Here is a 14,857-nt window from a genome sequence, read left to right as displayed (position 1 = left end):
CTATTTTCCTATTCATTATTAAACCTACTCCTGCATTACCCCTATTTGATTTTGTGTTTATAACCCTGTATTCACCTGACCAGAAGTCTTGTTCCTCCTGCCACCGAACTTCACTAATTCCCACTATATCTAACTTCAACCTATCCATTTCCCTTTTTAAATTTTCTAACCTACCTGCCCGATTAAGGGATCTGACATTCCACGCTCCGATCCGTAGAACGCCAGTTTTCTTTCTCCTGATAACGACATCCTCTTGAGTAGTCCCCGCCCGGAGATCCGAATGGGGGACTATTTTACCTCCGGAATATTTTACCCAAGAGGACGCCATCATCATGTAATCATACAGTAAAGCTGCATGCCCTCGGGAAAAATTACGGCTGTAGTTTCCCCTTGCTTTCAGCCGTTCGCAGTACCAGCACAGCAAGGCCGTTTTGGTTATTGTTACAAGGCCAGATCAGTCAATCATCCAGACTGTTGCCCTTGCAACTACTGAAAAGGCTGCTGCCCCTCTTCAGGAACCACACGTTTGTCTGGCCTCTCAACAGATACCCCTCCGTTGTGGTTGCACCTACGGTACGGCTATCTGTATCGCTGAGGCACGCAAGCCTCCCCACCAACGGCAAGGTCCATGGTTCATGGATGTATTATGAAATTCCCTGAGATTTGCCTGATTTTTTTTTTTTTTTTTTTTTTTTTCAGGTAAAATATAATTCCCTGAGAATTCCAGGTTTCCCAGAAGAATCGCCACCCTTGTACCGAAATGCAGAATGTCCAGGACATTGAAAAGGATAAGCAAAAAATACAGACTCTTGCCAGGACTTGCAATTATAGTTCTGGACCATCTGCACACAAAAGCATGAAGAGATCTATATTTTATGAACTAGATGCTGCTCTTTTGCAATGGTTTAGCCAAAAATAAGCGGGTGTGATGCATGCCGAAAAAGCTAAATTTTTTCATGAAGTTGTAGTGTTACAGGGAGAATTTAATGCCCTACCCGCATGGCTAACCAGATTCAAACAATTTTACGGTATACAAAAACTTACTGTTAAAGGAGAACTGCCTAGTTCAAATGTTGCGGTAGCTGATTCTTTCCAGGAAGAGTTAAAGAAATTTGTGGAAGCAGAGAATTTCACACCAGACCAAATTTATAATGCAGACAAAAGTGGTCTGCATCTGAAATGTATACCAAACAGAATTCTTGCTTTCAAGTAATCTAAAGAATGCATTACAATTTTGTGACTGCTAATGCTTCTAAAAACCACAAAATGAAACTACTAGTGACTGGGGGGGAAGAAAATCCTGAGCATTCATCATTCATAGATATCACAGCTAAGGCTCTCCCTGTGCATTATTGTACACAAAAAGGGGTATGGGGGGGGGGGGGGGGTAATGAAATTTTCAAAAACTGGTTCCACACATATTTTGTACCACAAGTTCAGCAATTTCTAGAAGAGAAAGGATTGGCACACAAGTCTGTTCTACTGTTTGGTCTCTTGTTTATGACGATGGTCTTACTGCGACTAAGTTTTCACCTTCTAACGTGACTGTCATTATACAGCATGGCACATGTAAATATATTTGAGAGCAACAAAAAATAATGATGCAGAGCCGTCACATATCAACAATGTAATATCTACATCTACTCAGATGTACATATATCCTTATTCCCCTACATCCCTTGGCATTCTGACATCACTTCATGTTTCTAATTTGTAATTCTCTTGTTTGTGTTTAAGTGTATCTTCGTGTGTATGTAGATGTGTTTTTGTGTATCCTGATTCTTCAGCCTACTTATAAGAAATAAGTCGAAGGTAATTGAAAACCATGGAAAATAAAAAGGACTTTAGCAATAGAAGTATATGCATATGGAAAGAAGGAAAAGTAGACTAGTACTCAGATGAGAAGCAAGAAAGGAAAAAGTAGAAACAGTTGCTAAGATCAAAGAAGGGAAAGACAGGAAAACCCTGCCCACCCCCCTTCCCCAGAATCCCTACCTTGCTGGTACTTGAGTGGGAAGCAGGAGGAGGTATGATGTTAAATGTCTCCTGCGGAATCGACACTCTCACCTTCACCTATGAAGTCCCAAAGAAAAATCCTAGCAACACCTATGGAACAGCAAATGGTGAAGAATCAGTTAGACTTGTCTGCTATGGTTGTCTGAAAGGTGGGGTGTGTAATTAGTGCTTGTCATGCTTGTAATTACACTACCCACCCCTTCAAAAAGTGATACAAACCCTCCCATGTACATTACATCTCACAAAAGGTATAAAATTATTCTAAAAAATAGAAAATTATACACTACGATAACATAGTTGTTTAGTTATTCACATTTCACTATGTTTCATACACACATAAAGCACGCCATTCAGTCCATGACGTCTAGATATTACTTTGTTTGAATAGTACCATAATGTTATACTTTTCACTCAAATAAGTTTTTATTTGTTTCATTTCATGTCTGGAGATCACTGTTCATCCGTGATTCTCTTAAATTGCTCTCAATCTTGTAGTCATATCCAGTTTCCTATGTACTAAAATTATAGGATAGTTTAAGAATACAAGAATAGATTTCAGACTAGTTGAAGAATTGAAGGGAATTCAGTGCAGAAAAACTAAATTTGAAGAAACACCAAAAACAACTAGGGATCTGGTGGTCATCACTCTGCCTGTTAACACAGAACATTAACATCCCTGGGGGACAGATGTGACTGTGCCTGGATCCCATGGATCTGATGTTAATCTCTTTTCATTACTCACGGACCAATACTTCTCGTCAAATTTTGTGTGAAAGTCTCCCCACCACAAAACAATCACCACTTTACTAGGTAACATAACATCAGGTAAAGTTATTCTATTTTCTAATCTGTCATGGACAAATTTGAATTCTTTGCACAAGTTGTCTATAACATTGCTATTATCATTAAGTTTTGAAAAAGCAACAGTCAAAATGTTTCCAGAGATTATACCATTGGTAACTTCTCAATCTTTAATTGGTTCAAAAGGTTCCACCAGACTACTTACATTTATCTTGTCAGAGTTGGCTAATTTTTCCCTGACATTCCATCCTTCATTATTTACTTGTGTACTGACAACTCGTGTAGTAACAGCTCATACACTAACACCTGGGATTTTCGATTGAATAATCAATATTACTTCCTTAGGTCAATCTGTGCTCTCTTTCAAAGTATTCATTTCCTGTCTTACACAATTAAATTTAACATTACATACATTTTAACAAGAATCTAATTTTTCATTAAGATCGGGTTCTTTATTATTATATTAGACATTGCATTCAGTCTCCAAAGTAACTATGTCTTCGCACCGATTACTAGATTCTTTGCTTTGAGCATCTGTTTTGATGGGCAACAAACCTATACTAGTCTTTTGAATATCTCAAGTTTCATTCTGAGCCTTTAATTTAGAATTCATTGAGTTTATTAAGTCTAGGTTTTTCTTGAAATGATCGTCTAACTTATCATTTAACTTCCTTAAAGAAGAAATTTGAACTGCTGAATCTGTTCGCTGGACTTTAATTAAATTCACTAATTCAGACAAGTCTAGCATTTCCCTAGTCACTCTTATAGCTATGTTTTTCATCCATATTCATTTTACTCTTAGCTCTTGTTATCATTTAAAAAAATCACCTCTGAGTATAACAATTATAACAACATGTGACTTTTGAAATTTTCCCGGCGTATTTCTTCTTCTAATAATTTCCGGGTATGTAGCCGGATCCCATCGACATTCTGCCACGATATTTCGGCCCAGAGACGTCCAGCCATCATCAGGTGAGTACACAACTACTGAAGAGCCCAGGTGCAGTCGCGGTATTTATGCCGGCATAAATACCGCGACTCCACCTGGGCTCTTCAGTAGTTGTGTACTCACCTGATGATGGCTGGACGTCTCTGGGCCGAAATATCACGGCAGAATGTCGACGGGATCCGGCTGCATACCCGGAAATTATTAGAAGAACTGTAACAACAGTTTATCATACAACTGCCCTCTCAACTTTTACCAAATAATTATTGGTTTTTGCTCACCCGGCTTAGAGTTATAGCTGCATTGGTGAGCAAATGTGTATTCAGCGCTGGTGGATCGCACTGGAACCGGCACTGGCATCGTCGAATGATGGTTTCAGTATCGTTGTCAGCGAGCAGCGGAGTCAGCACCGGTGAGCAGCAGCTGGTGCAGTCAGCGTCAGTGGCTGGTTACTGCATCGGCATCAGCGTGATGTACATGTGTGAAGACTGCTTACTCTCCACATCCAATCTTCTTAGTCAAAAATTGAGGTCCTCTCTCTAGTTTTCTCTGCCATTACTTTCTCACGTGTTTTACTGCATTGCACTCACAACTTTCTTCCATTTGTTTATTGGACTCAATACAATTACTGGAAACAGTTCTCGTATCTTGTTAGGCCTGGTTGCTATGGTAATGCCTAATATCTTCTTTCTGTTTCTGTCTTTAAATTCCTGTTTTCTTTGGGTCCTGTCACTTAGGTTGTCATGTTCTAATGTTTTTTTGGGATGACAGAAAACAATATCTTCTTTTTTCTGTAATCTATTGATCACATATATGAACTTTAGTGTCAATGTTCTCATTGATTAACGATGTACTAGAAATGCTAAGCAGAACAAAATTCTCTTCTTAGACATATAAATATCTTCGTTGTCTCACTCATATCTCAAGCTTTAGAAATAATTAAGTACATTGAGACATAGTAGTTGTATTAGAAACCATATGAAAATAAGAACATGCATCTTGACTTCTCCGAATCCAAGACATAAAAAAAAAAAAAAGAAAAAAATCTCTAGTCTGTAACAAGTCCAGTATATGAATGCACATAGAAATTTATATTCAATTGTTCATTAATCTTTTTTTTACAATCAACACAGACACTAACACACCAAAGAATACTACATAACTATTCCTTGAGTTTTCATCAAGTCTTCTGGGGTGCTGGCAGCAAACACTTGTCATTGTCAGTGACTTGCCCCTCCAACAGCCTTCTAATAACAAACTTCCAACGTGCACATAGAGACAGGTGGACCAGTAGAAACGTTCTCACTCTCCCACACTTGAACCTAAAATATTGGGTGTTTGAGACAGTGGAAGGCCAAGTGTTTCTAGGATTTACACTGAAATTCTTGAGGCTTAGTTCCAATCACGTCCAATGGTGTGAATAAAATTTGGAAGCAAAAGTATTTAATATGAGACTTTTTATTGATAATCATTGTAAAATAATGTTAAATTCATTTCATGATGTGATATTTGTTAAAACCCCACAGTTGGGAGTCTTTGTAAACAATGAACAATAGACACAAAATCTAAAGTTTATTGTGTTTCCTATGCTTTCCTGTATTTTACACTTTCCTGCATTTTACACTGTTTTGAATCATTCTGCTGAAAAGGGTAAAAAGGGAGTTTTACTGTAATAAATAATATGTAAATGGAAGACTGTTAGTGCCATAAGATATTTTACTATGGATGAATATTCATAGATTAGACAGTGATAGTGTATTATATATTCATGATCTTTCAGAGATATCTGATAACAATTTTTTTATGTTTCACAGCTTGCTGTCAAGGTCTGCTTGTTCTTCAGTTTGAAAAGCCTCATTTACATGTTCTTCTTTTGTTGTCTGATCATTTTGTGCAGCATCCATTTCAATGGAGTGTTTCTCCAAATGAGTTTTGCCCCTTTTCCACAGTACATAAATAGTTCTGAAAAACATTTTTCCCATTAATATTTTAGACATATGTAACATATATTAGTATCTTAAGAGTAAATTTACATTTATCATTAACAAATGTAGCAGTGCCAAGTGTGTTACTTTCTAAGAGGAAATTGAAGAACAATTCTTATTGCTATAAATGGAATTTTGATGTTATATCCCAAATGGACTACTGTGGTTCAACCTTTTGAGTCTTATTTTGAATATGTAATACAATTCTTGAAGGGAAAATTGAAAAACGGAACCAGATTTGTATCATATACAAATGAATATGTAGGAGGAGTGCAATGTCCCCACAGAAAATACCCTCTACCATGCACCAATTAATCATTGTCAATTAAACCATCCACATTCATTCACTTTGGAAAAGTATCTGATCTGATTTTCTCGTAACATATGCGGCGACAGCTTGACGACGCCAAAGTATTTTCTAGTGCGTTTATTCTTTGAAATAACAGAGATGCATATATGCATTCTCCATGGTTGTTAGAGTGGTAACTAGGACAGCTTCTGGAGTATCTGTTGAGGGATTGACGTGTTTCTGAGAGATACATATTTTGCTTTTCTTCTCGCTAAAGCGAGCCAATTAACATTTGTGCCGCTAGCGGTTTGTTTGAAGAGAAAGAGACTGTAAACGGAAAATAATTAAGACGTGGAATCACCAGAGATCTGGACATGTAATGGAGATGGATTTAATACACAATTTCCTTCATAAATAAGGTTTGTGACTTTTTTGTCCTGGAGTGAATGAACGAATGAGTTTTTTCTGAATCATTTGATGATCACGTTGGCCCTGTAATTAGTGGGGAAGTTTCAGCTGTGTCGAAGAGAGCCTGCAATCACTGAGTCTGTGTTAAATCATCCAAAAAGGCTTCATACACATCTGGAATTCACAATCTTTCATAAAAGGAACAAATTGTCCACACGATTGATTCTCCTGACTGAATGCAGTGTTTAACAGTAATAATAAATGTAAAGATCTCTTACAGCTAGCCAGCCGCTGATTACCAAGGTGAAGGACTCCACCAAAGATTCTATTTGGCTGATTGCATGTAATGAAATATTATATTAAAAACTGTACATAGATAAATAATCCTCCATTAGTCTAACTTTTCGCCTGTCTTATCACGGATCAGCCAACAAATGGGAGGCCCTTACTTTACTGTATGGATTTATGTGTGAAGGTGAAGGGATCTTAAAGGCAACAGATACACGTCTATACAGACAAGACATTAAACAAAGTTAGTGGCTAGCTGCATTCATCATCTATTCTTAGATGAAGAGACGGCAACTTATTATTAATCCTTAACATTTTAAAAAATGTTAAAATGGCCAATCCGTGACAGGACGTTGTTCCTGGACGTTGCTAAAATAATTTTGCTCTCTGATTCATGTCAACTACGACGAGCTAACCTAACTGACGCTTGGAAAAGAGAGGAAAGACTCGCAGGTGATATAATTGGATCTACAAATAAAGCCGAAAGATAGCACACTGGGCGCAGAGAAAAGGCCAGATCTATATTTTTATTATTAAAGCTTGCTAGTATAGTTGAAGTATACGCTTTTCTGTTTAATGTTACTTGATATTTGAACATTGATTAATTGTGTTGATGTTAGATGTATTTAGATTGACCTGTCCCAGTTGCATTTATCTGTATATGTCCATTAAGAAAGTAGACACAGAAGTACTCTTGTGTGAACGGAGTTACATATAGTGACAGTAGAAGGGAGTTATATATAGTGACAGTAGAACATTTATATGGTTTTAACTAGTGCAATGTTTAGGATAAGTCAAGCAGAGCAAAGCAGCACGCAACAGCCTTCAGCTGTTAGCACTGATAATAATGATGCAGTAAGAAGTGTTGTAGGACCGATGGCTACAGATAGTGCAATAGAACGCCCTGTAGACACGGCTGGAGGTGTAACAGCAAGTACGCAGCAGGGATTAGATCCATTGGTAATTATCATGAGACAGATGCAGATGATAACCGAGAGCATGAATACTTTGAAAACTGACATTAACGCGAAATTAGCCTAAGTTACTGAAGGGCAAAATGATTTGAATACGAAATTAGCCTCAGTTACTGAAGGGCAGGAAAATCTGAAAACCGATATTAAAGCACAATTAGCGACAGTCACTCAAACTCAAGAAGAGATGAAATTAGTCCAGACTGAGATTAAGCAGCAGTTACAAGACAGTTTTTCCGAATTAGAGCAACGGATAGAGGCGAAGACCAAAGAACTCAAAGATCAGGCCGAAGAGACAGAACAAAAATTAACTGCACAAATAGAATTGGTGAAAGCACAATGTGAGGAAGCTACTCTCCACGTACGTGTCGAAATGAAGGAGTATGTGGCTATTAAGATAGATACTGTACAGGAACTAGTGGAAATGGTTCCGCAATTAGTACAAAAGCAAGATGCCATGTCATGTGCAATTGCGTAACTTCCTGAATTGGCACGTACACAGACTAACCTAAAGGAAAGCGTTGAAAATCTGACAGAGCGTCAAGACATTATAGACCACCAAATTAACGTATTAACGGGTAAATTATCCGAAATCACATTAGAAAACAAAAGGCTAATGTGTGAAAACGTTGAGCAAAATGTTAAGGCAGCATTCCAGAGTTTATCTGGCAAACAGGAAGAGAATTTGTTTGCGAAAGGACTTGGGGAGGTGCGACAGTAGTTAGGTGCTGATTTGGAGCATTAGAAACAAACGATAGAAGAGTCAATGTGCGCTTCACAACAAAGCTCAGAACAAATGAATACAGGGCAGCAGCAGAAGTTGGCAGCGACTATAGAGCCAGTTACTGCCCATTCGCACACAATACCGACTTGTGCAAGTAATTCAAACATTACATTGCCGCAAGCTGGTTGTTCGCGTGAATTCTTATCTAATGGACATTACAAAAGCCTTTGCCATGCCGAAGAAAAAATGATAAAGCATAGGCAATTCCAGATTTTTAACCCTGACAAAAGGGTGGTCCATCCAATTGTTTTTATTCGAAGTTTCAGAGGAGTGCTACCCAGAAATTGGTCGGAGTGGCAGAAGATCAGTTTTGTTACAGGATATATACAAGGTTCGGGGGCGATCTGGGCCTCGGACATGACTTCTGTTTGCTCGACATATGACGATTTTGAGAAGGCGTTTTTAGCAAAGTTCTGGTCAGATGGTGTACAGGAACGCCTAAGGCAGTAGGTGCTCTACCCAGAGCCTTTCTCCTTTTCGAAAGGAAGCCTTAGAAGGTATTTCGAAAAATATATAAATAAAACGAGATACTGAGACAGGCCTATGCTCTTGCCAGACATAATAAACATACTTAAGGCAAGACTACTAACTAGCATCCGGAATCAATTGATTTACAGCAACAACAAAGACTTAGAGTCGTTCCTCACGACGTTAGACCATATAGATATTATCGAAGAGAACAACCAGAAAGCCCGTAATAACAGATTCCAATATAGGGAGATAGAACCTCCGCCAAACGGTAGGCAAGGTGGAAGTATGTGTTATACCAATGGCGATCAATCGACACTTAAAGGGAATGAACAGAGATCGTTAAATAATGGAGAAACCCCTCAAAATCTCAATAGTAATCCTGGCAATGGTCTTGCGAGGGGCTATTCAAGGAACAACAGGAATGGGAAAAGATACAATTCTGTGTGGGGGAACGAAAGAAATTTCAGACCCCAAGCCTGGAATAATAACAATAATAGAAAGTGGAATCAACCGGGGGGAATGAATTCAAATAGCCAACATCAGTGGGGACGGACATCTACGAATCAACCCGTAATTACCAAAATGACGGATGATGTCAACCAGCAGACAAATCAAAATCCAACAAACTTGTAAGGACCCACTCGTGCCCCGGAGGAGTGGTTAACAATTGGTTGAGGGGCAACAGGATATGTGTACCCATGCTAACGTATAATGATGGACGATTACTGGCAGATGAACTGACCGAGGACTTAGAACCACAAGATGAGTATAAGGAACAGGTGGCAGTAGCCGAAGTGCAAGTCATTATGGAGACCATACCTATAGTGGCGGTTTTAGACACAGCTGCAACCACAAATGTTATTTCGGAGGCACTATTCAACAGGATAAGAAATATAAGACGAGTACCAATTTTTCCAGTTCAAAATTGCAGAATAATAGGCGCTGTTGGGGCTCGATCGGCTAATGTAAAGGTGCAGTCACTACTTGGTGTGGAATTTGGAAATGTAGCAATATTATGCACATCCCTTGATGTGAAAAATTTGGTGGTAGATTGCATTATCGGAGTCGACAGCCTACGTCAATATGGATGCAGAATGGATTTTAAAACAGGAAAAATTTGGTTCAATGTCAATAAACAAGAAATTGAGTTGGAGTTGTAGAGAAAAAAAAGCCTTACGAGAAAATATAATTGTGGGATCAGTGTGCAAGTAATCAGGATGGCCCAAAATTAGAAAGAGCACGTAATTAATGAGTTCCAAGTCAAAGAAGATTTCAGTCAATTAGTGTTTGAAAAGTTAAATGAATCAGACTGCATTATCGAAGATCAGAAGAAGCAGCTCAATGAATTATTATTAACGTATGAAAACGTTTTTGATGAAAGGCCAGGAGTTATTAAGGGATACATATGCCATCTCTACGTTAAGCCACACGAAACGTATTGTAGAACTTTCTATCCTGTTCCCTGGAGGTTAAAGGCTCAAGTTCAAAGGAAATAGATCGCATGTTGAAATGGGGTTTGATCGAACCCTCTGCAAGCCCATACTGCTCCCCATTGCGAGTGACAGAGATAAACGCTCGTAAAAACGTAACAATAAACTGCGTTTGTTTAGTGTTAGAAAACTTTAAACTGAAATAATTAATCAGTGACACAGATTGTAGAAATAGTGACTAACTATTACTATCGAGTGCTGCAAAGAAGATAGTGGAGATAGGCTTCCCCTGTGTTTGGGTAAACATGGAACTTTAGCATTGCTAATGTCATCAAGATTTATAAAGGATCTGAATGACCTTCAAGAAGAAAGAAATGTTTCCCGAAAATGACGCTGCATAATCAAAAGAGGTTCCCAGTGAATGTTCATATATAATTTCAAGTGCTCGCTTAGATGTGTAAATGTGTGAAGTGATGCGTTTAGGCAGTGAATCATGAGTGACGGTTAACGCTGCAAAGATAATTTCCCGCGCAAAACAATTGACATCGGTGCGAGAGTTAGAATCGATATAGACGACACAGATATGCTTTGTAAGAGACTCGCATCAAACGCGAGGGGAAACTGATTGATGTTGAACTTCAAAAAAGTGTCATAATTAGACATTAAGAGTTCTTGATTTATTGTTGAATGTCAAAAGAAAGTAAGATTAATAGAATTAGTAGTTATTTAATGGGTCTTGTTGGAATTTTGTTTGAAAATCCATTTCCATATATGTGCATGTATGAATGCCGGATGAATCAGAGAATAAATGAAAGGAGTGAATCCACATTCCTCACTACTAATAACTTTTACATTACAGCAATCAAGCGGAGAAATATATGTATTTAGGATAAAATTTTTATGAGCATAGATAAATGATATGACTTTTCAAGGAAATGATGGATTATGTCTTTGTATAAAATGAACCACACTTTCTATTATTCGATGATTTGAATCCAAAATCTACTGCAAGTTGCATGAATCCTTTAAATTACGAAGGATAAATCATTGACAAAAAATGTGTCAGAATTTTTGGGCTTATAAGCACAAGTGGTGATGCGAAGTCCAAAAGAAAATTCAAACTAGAGTAAATATTATGATGTTTTTGGCAACAGCATTAGTCAATGGATAAATGGAAACCTTAAGTCAATGGCTAAATTCCTTGCAGTACATCGTAAGAAAAAGGATGCATGAAGCCATAGGGATTTTGTTTTCAAAAAGGAGAATCTCGGACGGTGCAACCTAACCAGTTCTTTTACAGGAAGAGTTTCCCTTTCGGTCATTGCTAATTCTTTTGGAATGAATGTTGCATGTGAAATCTGGTAACCCTGTCCCTTCTACTCTTCCCATTGTGGGCCGCGTAGAGGACCGACTACAAATGTGGACGTCGGGGACATGCAAGATCCGGGGGAGTTTCAGGACCGCAAGATATTGTCATGGGAATAAGATTGTAAAAAGAAACTTGAGGTATTTATTTAAAATTTTTTTTAGCTAGAGGCACAAATCACTCTTCTCCAAATCGTTACATAAATCGATCCCTATCTTTCCTTTAGAGATCAATTTCAAATTATTTTTTCTCTTCTGTAGGCTTTCCTATCTTCTATGTACCGTACGCTGGGGGTGTAGGCTTAAGAGGTTTTCCAAGGTTTCCCTGCTTAAGAAAGTTCCTGAATGGGTAGACCCTGATAACAGTTTCATGAAAGATCATCTTCCTTGGTTGTGCACAGCAAACATAACACCTTGATGCACGTAAAAGCAATACAGCCGTGGTACCTGTCTCTTCATTTATTCTGTTTTTAATGTTTCTTTTCTTTGTCTGTCTTAAATATAATTATTTTTTTTTCAGTCGGAGGACTGACACTCATCACTTCCGGGTTACCCACACTAATAGCTAGCTCGCGAAGTGTGTTCGGTAAATCAAAATTAGGCTCACAAACTTCGCTCGCTGTGAGGGGCATTGTAATGTCCCCACAGAAAATACCCTCTACCATGCACCAATTAATCATTGTCAATTAAACCATCCACATTCATTCACTTTGGAAAAGTATCTGATCTGATTTTCTCGTATCATATGCGGCGACAGCTCGACGACGCCAAAGTATTTTCTAGTGCGTTTATTCTTTGAAATAACAGAGATGCATATATGCATTCTCCATGGTTGTTAGAGTGGTAACTAGGACAGCTTCTGGAGTATCTGTTGAGGGATTGATGTGTTTCTGAGAGATACATATTTTGCTTTTCTTCCCGCTAAAGTGAGCCAATTAACATTTGTGCCGCTAGCGGTTTGTTTGAAGAGAAAGAGACTGTAAACGGAAAATAATTAAGACGTGGAATCACCAGAGATCTGGACATGTAATGGAGATGGATTTAATACACAATTTCCTTAGTAAATAAGGTTTGTGACTCTTTTGTTCTGGAGTGATGAACGAATGAGTTTTTTCTGAATCATTTGATGATCACATTGGCCCTGTAATTAGTGGGGAAGTTTCAGCTGTGTCGAAGAGAGCCTGCAATCACTGAGTCTGTGTTAAATCGTCCAAAAAGGCTTCATACACACCTGGTATTCACAATCTTTCGTAAAAGGAACAAATTGTCCACACGATTGATTCTCCCGACTGAATGCAGTGTTTAACAGTAATAATAAATGTAAAGATCTCTTACAGCTAGCCAGCCGCTGATTACCAAGACGATGGACTCCACCAAAGATTCTATTTGGCTGATTGCACGTAATGAAATATTATATTAAAAACTGTACATAGATAAAGGAGAGAAAGAGAGAGAGCGAATGAAAATAGAGATAATACTAATAATCCTCCATTAGTCTAACTTTTCGCCTGTCTTATCATGGATCAGCCAACAAATGGGAGGCCCTTACTTTACTGTATAGATTTATGTGTGAAGGTGAAGGTATCTTAAAGGCAACAGATACACGTCTATACAGACAAGACATTACACAAAGTTAGCGGCTAGCTGCATTCATCATCTATTCTTAGATGAAGAGACGGTAACTTATTATTATCCTTAACATTTTAAAAAATGTTAAAGGAGGACAATGAAATAATGTGTTCTTACCATATTCAAGCCCTAATGCCTTTCTTTCATGACATATGAAAGTATGTGATTCAAAGAAAAATTTAGATCCCACTGGAATTGGTCCAAAACACATGTATAAATTATCAACAGTCCGATACAACAGATATTCATTGTTCGAAATCCCATTTTTAAGAATATTTTATATCACACTGGAACAATATGGAAAATTAGATTGCTGTTCACCACATAGTGGAGGGGCTGGGTTTTCAGACAGGCTCAGGGAAAAATGCTGCTGAAATATTTAATCTTTTGGAGAAAGTCCTTGTTCCAAACTAGTTAATATGCACACACATTCACCCAAGTACAACTAGCACATACATGGGCACATTCTTTGGATGTTGTGGTCCAAATGCGACTGTACCTGACATGAGGAGCAATCTGCTTGGGAGGTTGGTGATGGTAAACAGGACGCGTAGCATAGGGTGGGGTGAGAGACGGATAGCATGGTAGGGGTGGGGGAATGGGACTGACGACCTCAGATGTTAAGTCCCATAGTGCTCAGAGCCATTTGAGCGAGGGGTGGGGAAAGATGCTGTGCTGCCTGTGGGAGCATGCAGGGGTATGGTGGGGACAGGATAGTGCTGCTAGGAGCAGTATGGACAGGATATAGTGAAGAAAGCAGTGGATCAAATAGCTAAAAAGATGATACCCAGTAGGGATTCTTGGATAGCACAGGATATACTGAATTTAATTGACAAATGGAGAAAAAATAAAAATGCAGCAATGAAGCAATTATAAGAGAATACAGATGTATAAAAGATGATATTGACAGAAAGTGAAAAATGGCTAAGCAGAAAAGGTTGCAGGACAAATGCAAACCTACAGAAGCATGCATAAGTACAGGAAAGACACATGCCACCTATAGCAAAATAAAAGAGACCTTTGGAGAAAAGAGAAATCATTTCACAAATGTCGGTTACTCAGATGCCAAGCCAGTACTAAGCAAAAAGTGAAAGCTAAAAGGTAGAAAGAATATCTAGAAGGTCTATAAAGAGAAATGACATTGAAGACAATACAGAAAAGGAAGAGGAAGTAGTTGAAGATGAGATAGGAGATATGATACTACAAGAAGAATTTGCCAGAACACTGACAGACCTAAGTCAAAACAAGGCCTCAGGAGCATTGTGACATTCCCTTAGAATTATTGAGATTCTTGGTAGAGCCAGCCATGCCAAAACTATTCCACATGGTGTGTGAGATATATGAATCTGACAAAACACACTCAGATGTCAAGAAAAGTGTAATAACTCCAATTCAATAGGAACCATGTGATGACAGGAGTAAGTATTACCAAATTATTAAGTTAATAAGTCATAGTTGCAAAATGATGACACAA

General features: G+C 38.2%; 1 protein-coding gene across 10 annotated transcripts in view; it reads right to left on the bottom strand.

Moving 5' to 3' along the window:
* Positions 1 to 5,459: 5,459 nt before the first annotated feature.
* Positions 5,460 to 14,857, bottom strand: part of LOC126483737 (proton-coupled folate transporter-like) — a 263,942-nt gene continuing 254,544 nt past the window's right edge. For all 10 annotated transcript variants that reach the window (XM_050106856.1, XM_050106855.1, XM_050106861.1 and 7 more), the window contains exon 7: positions 5,460 to 5,725. In XM_050106856.1, the coding sequence (XP_049962813.1) occupies positions 5,572 to 5,725 (154 nt within the window). In that variant the 3' untranslated portion in view covers positions 5,460 to 5,571. The remainder of the gene's footprint in view (positions 5,726 to 14,857) is intronic.

Source organism: Schistocerca serialis, chromosome 6 (genome assembly GCF_023864345.2).
Source record: "Schistocerca serialis cubense isolate TAMUIC-IGC-003099 chromosome 6, iqSchSeri2.2, whole genome shotgun sequence".
NCBI lineage: Eukaryota > Metazoa > Arthropoda > Insecta > Orthoptera > Acrididae > Schistocerca > Schistocerca serialis.
This window is presented reverse-complemented; position numbering and strand designations above follow the sequence as displayed.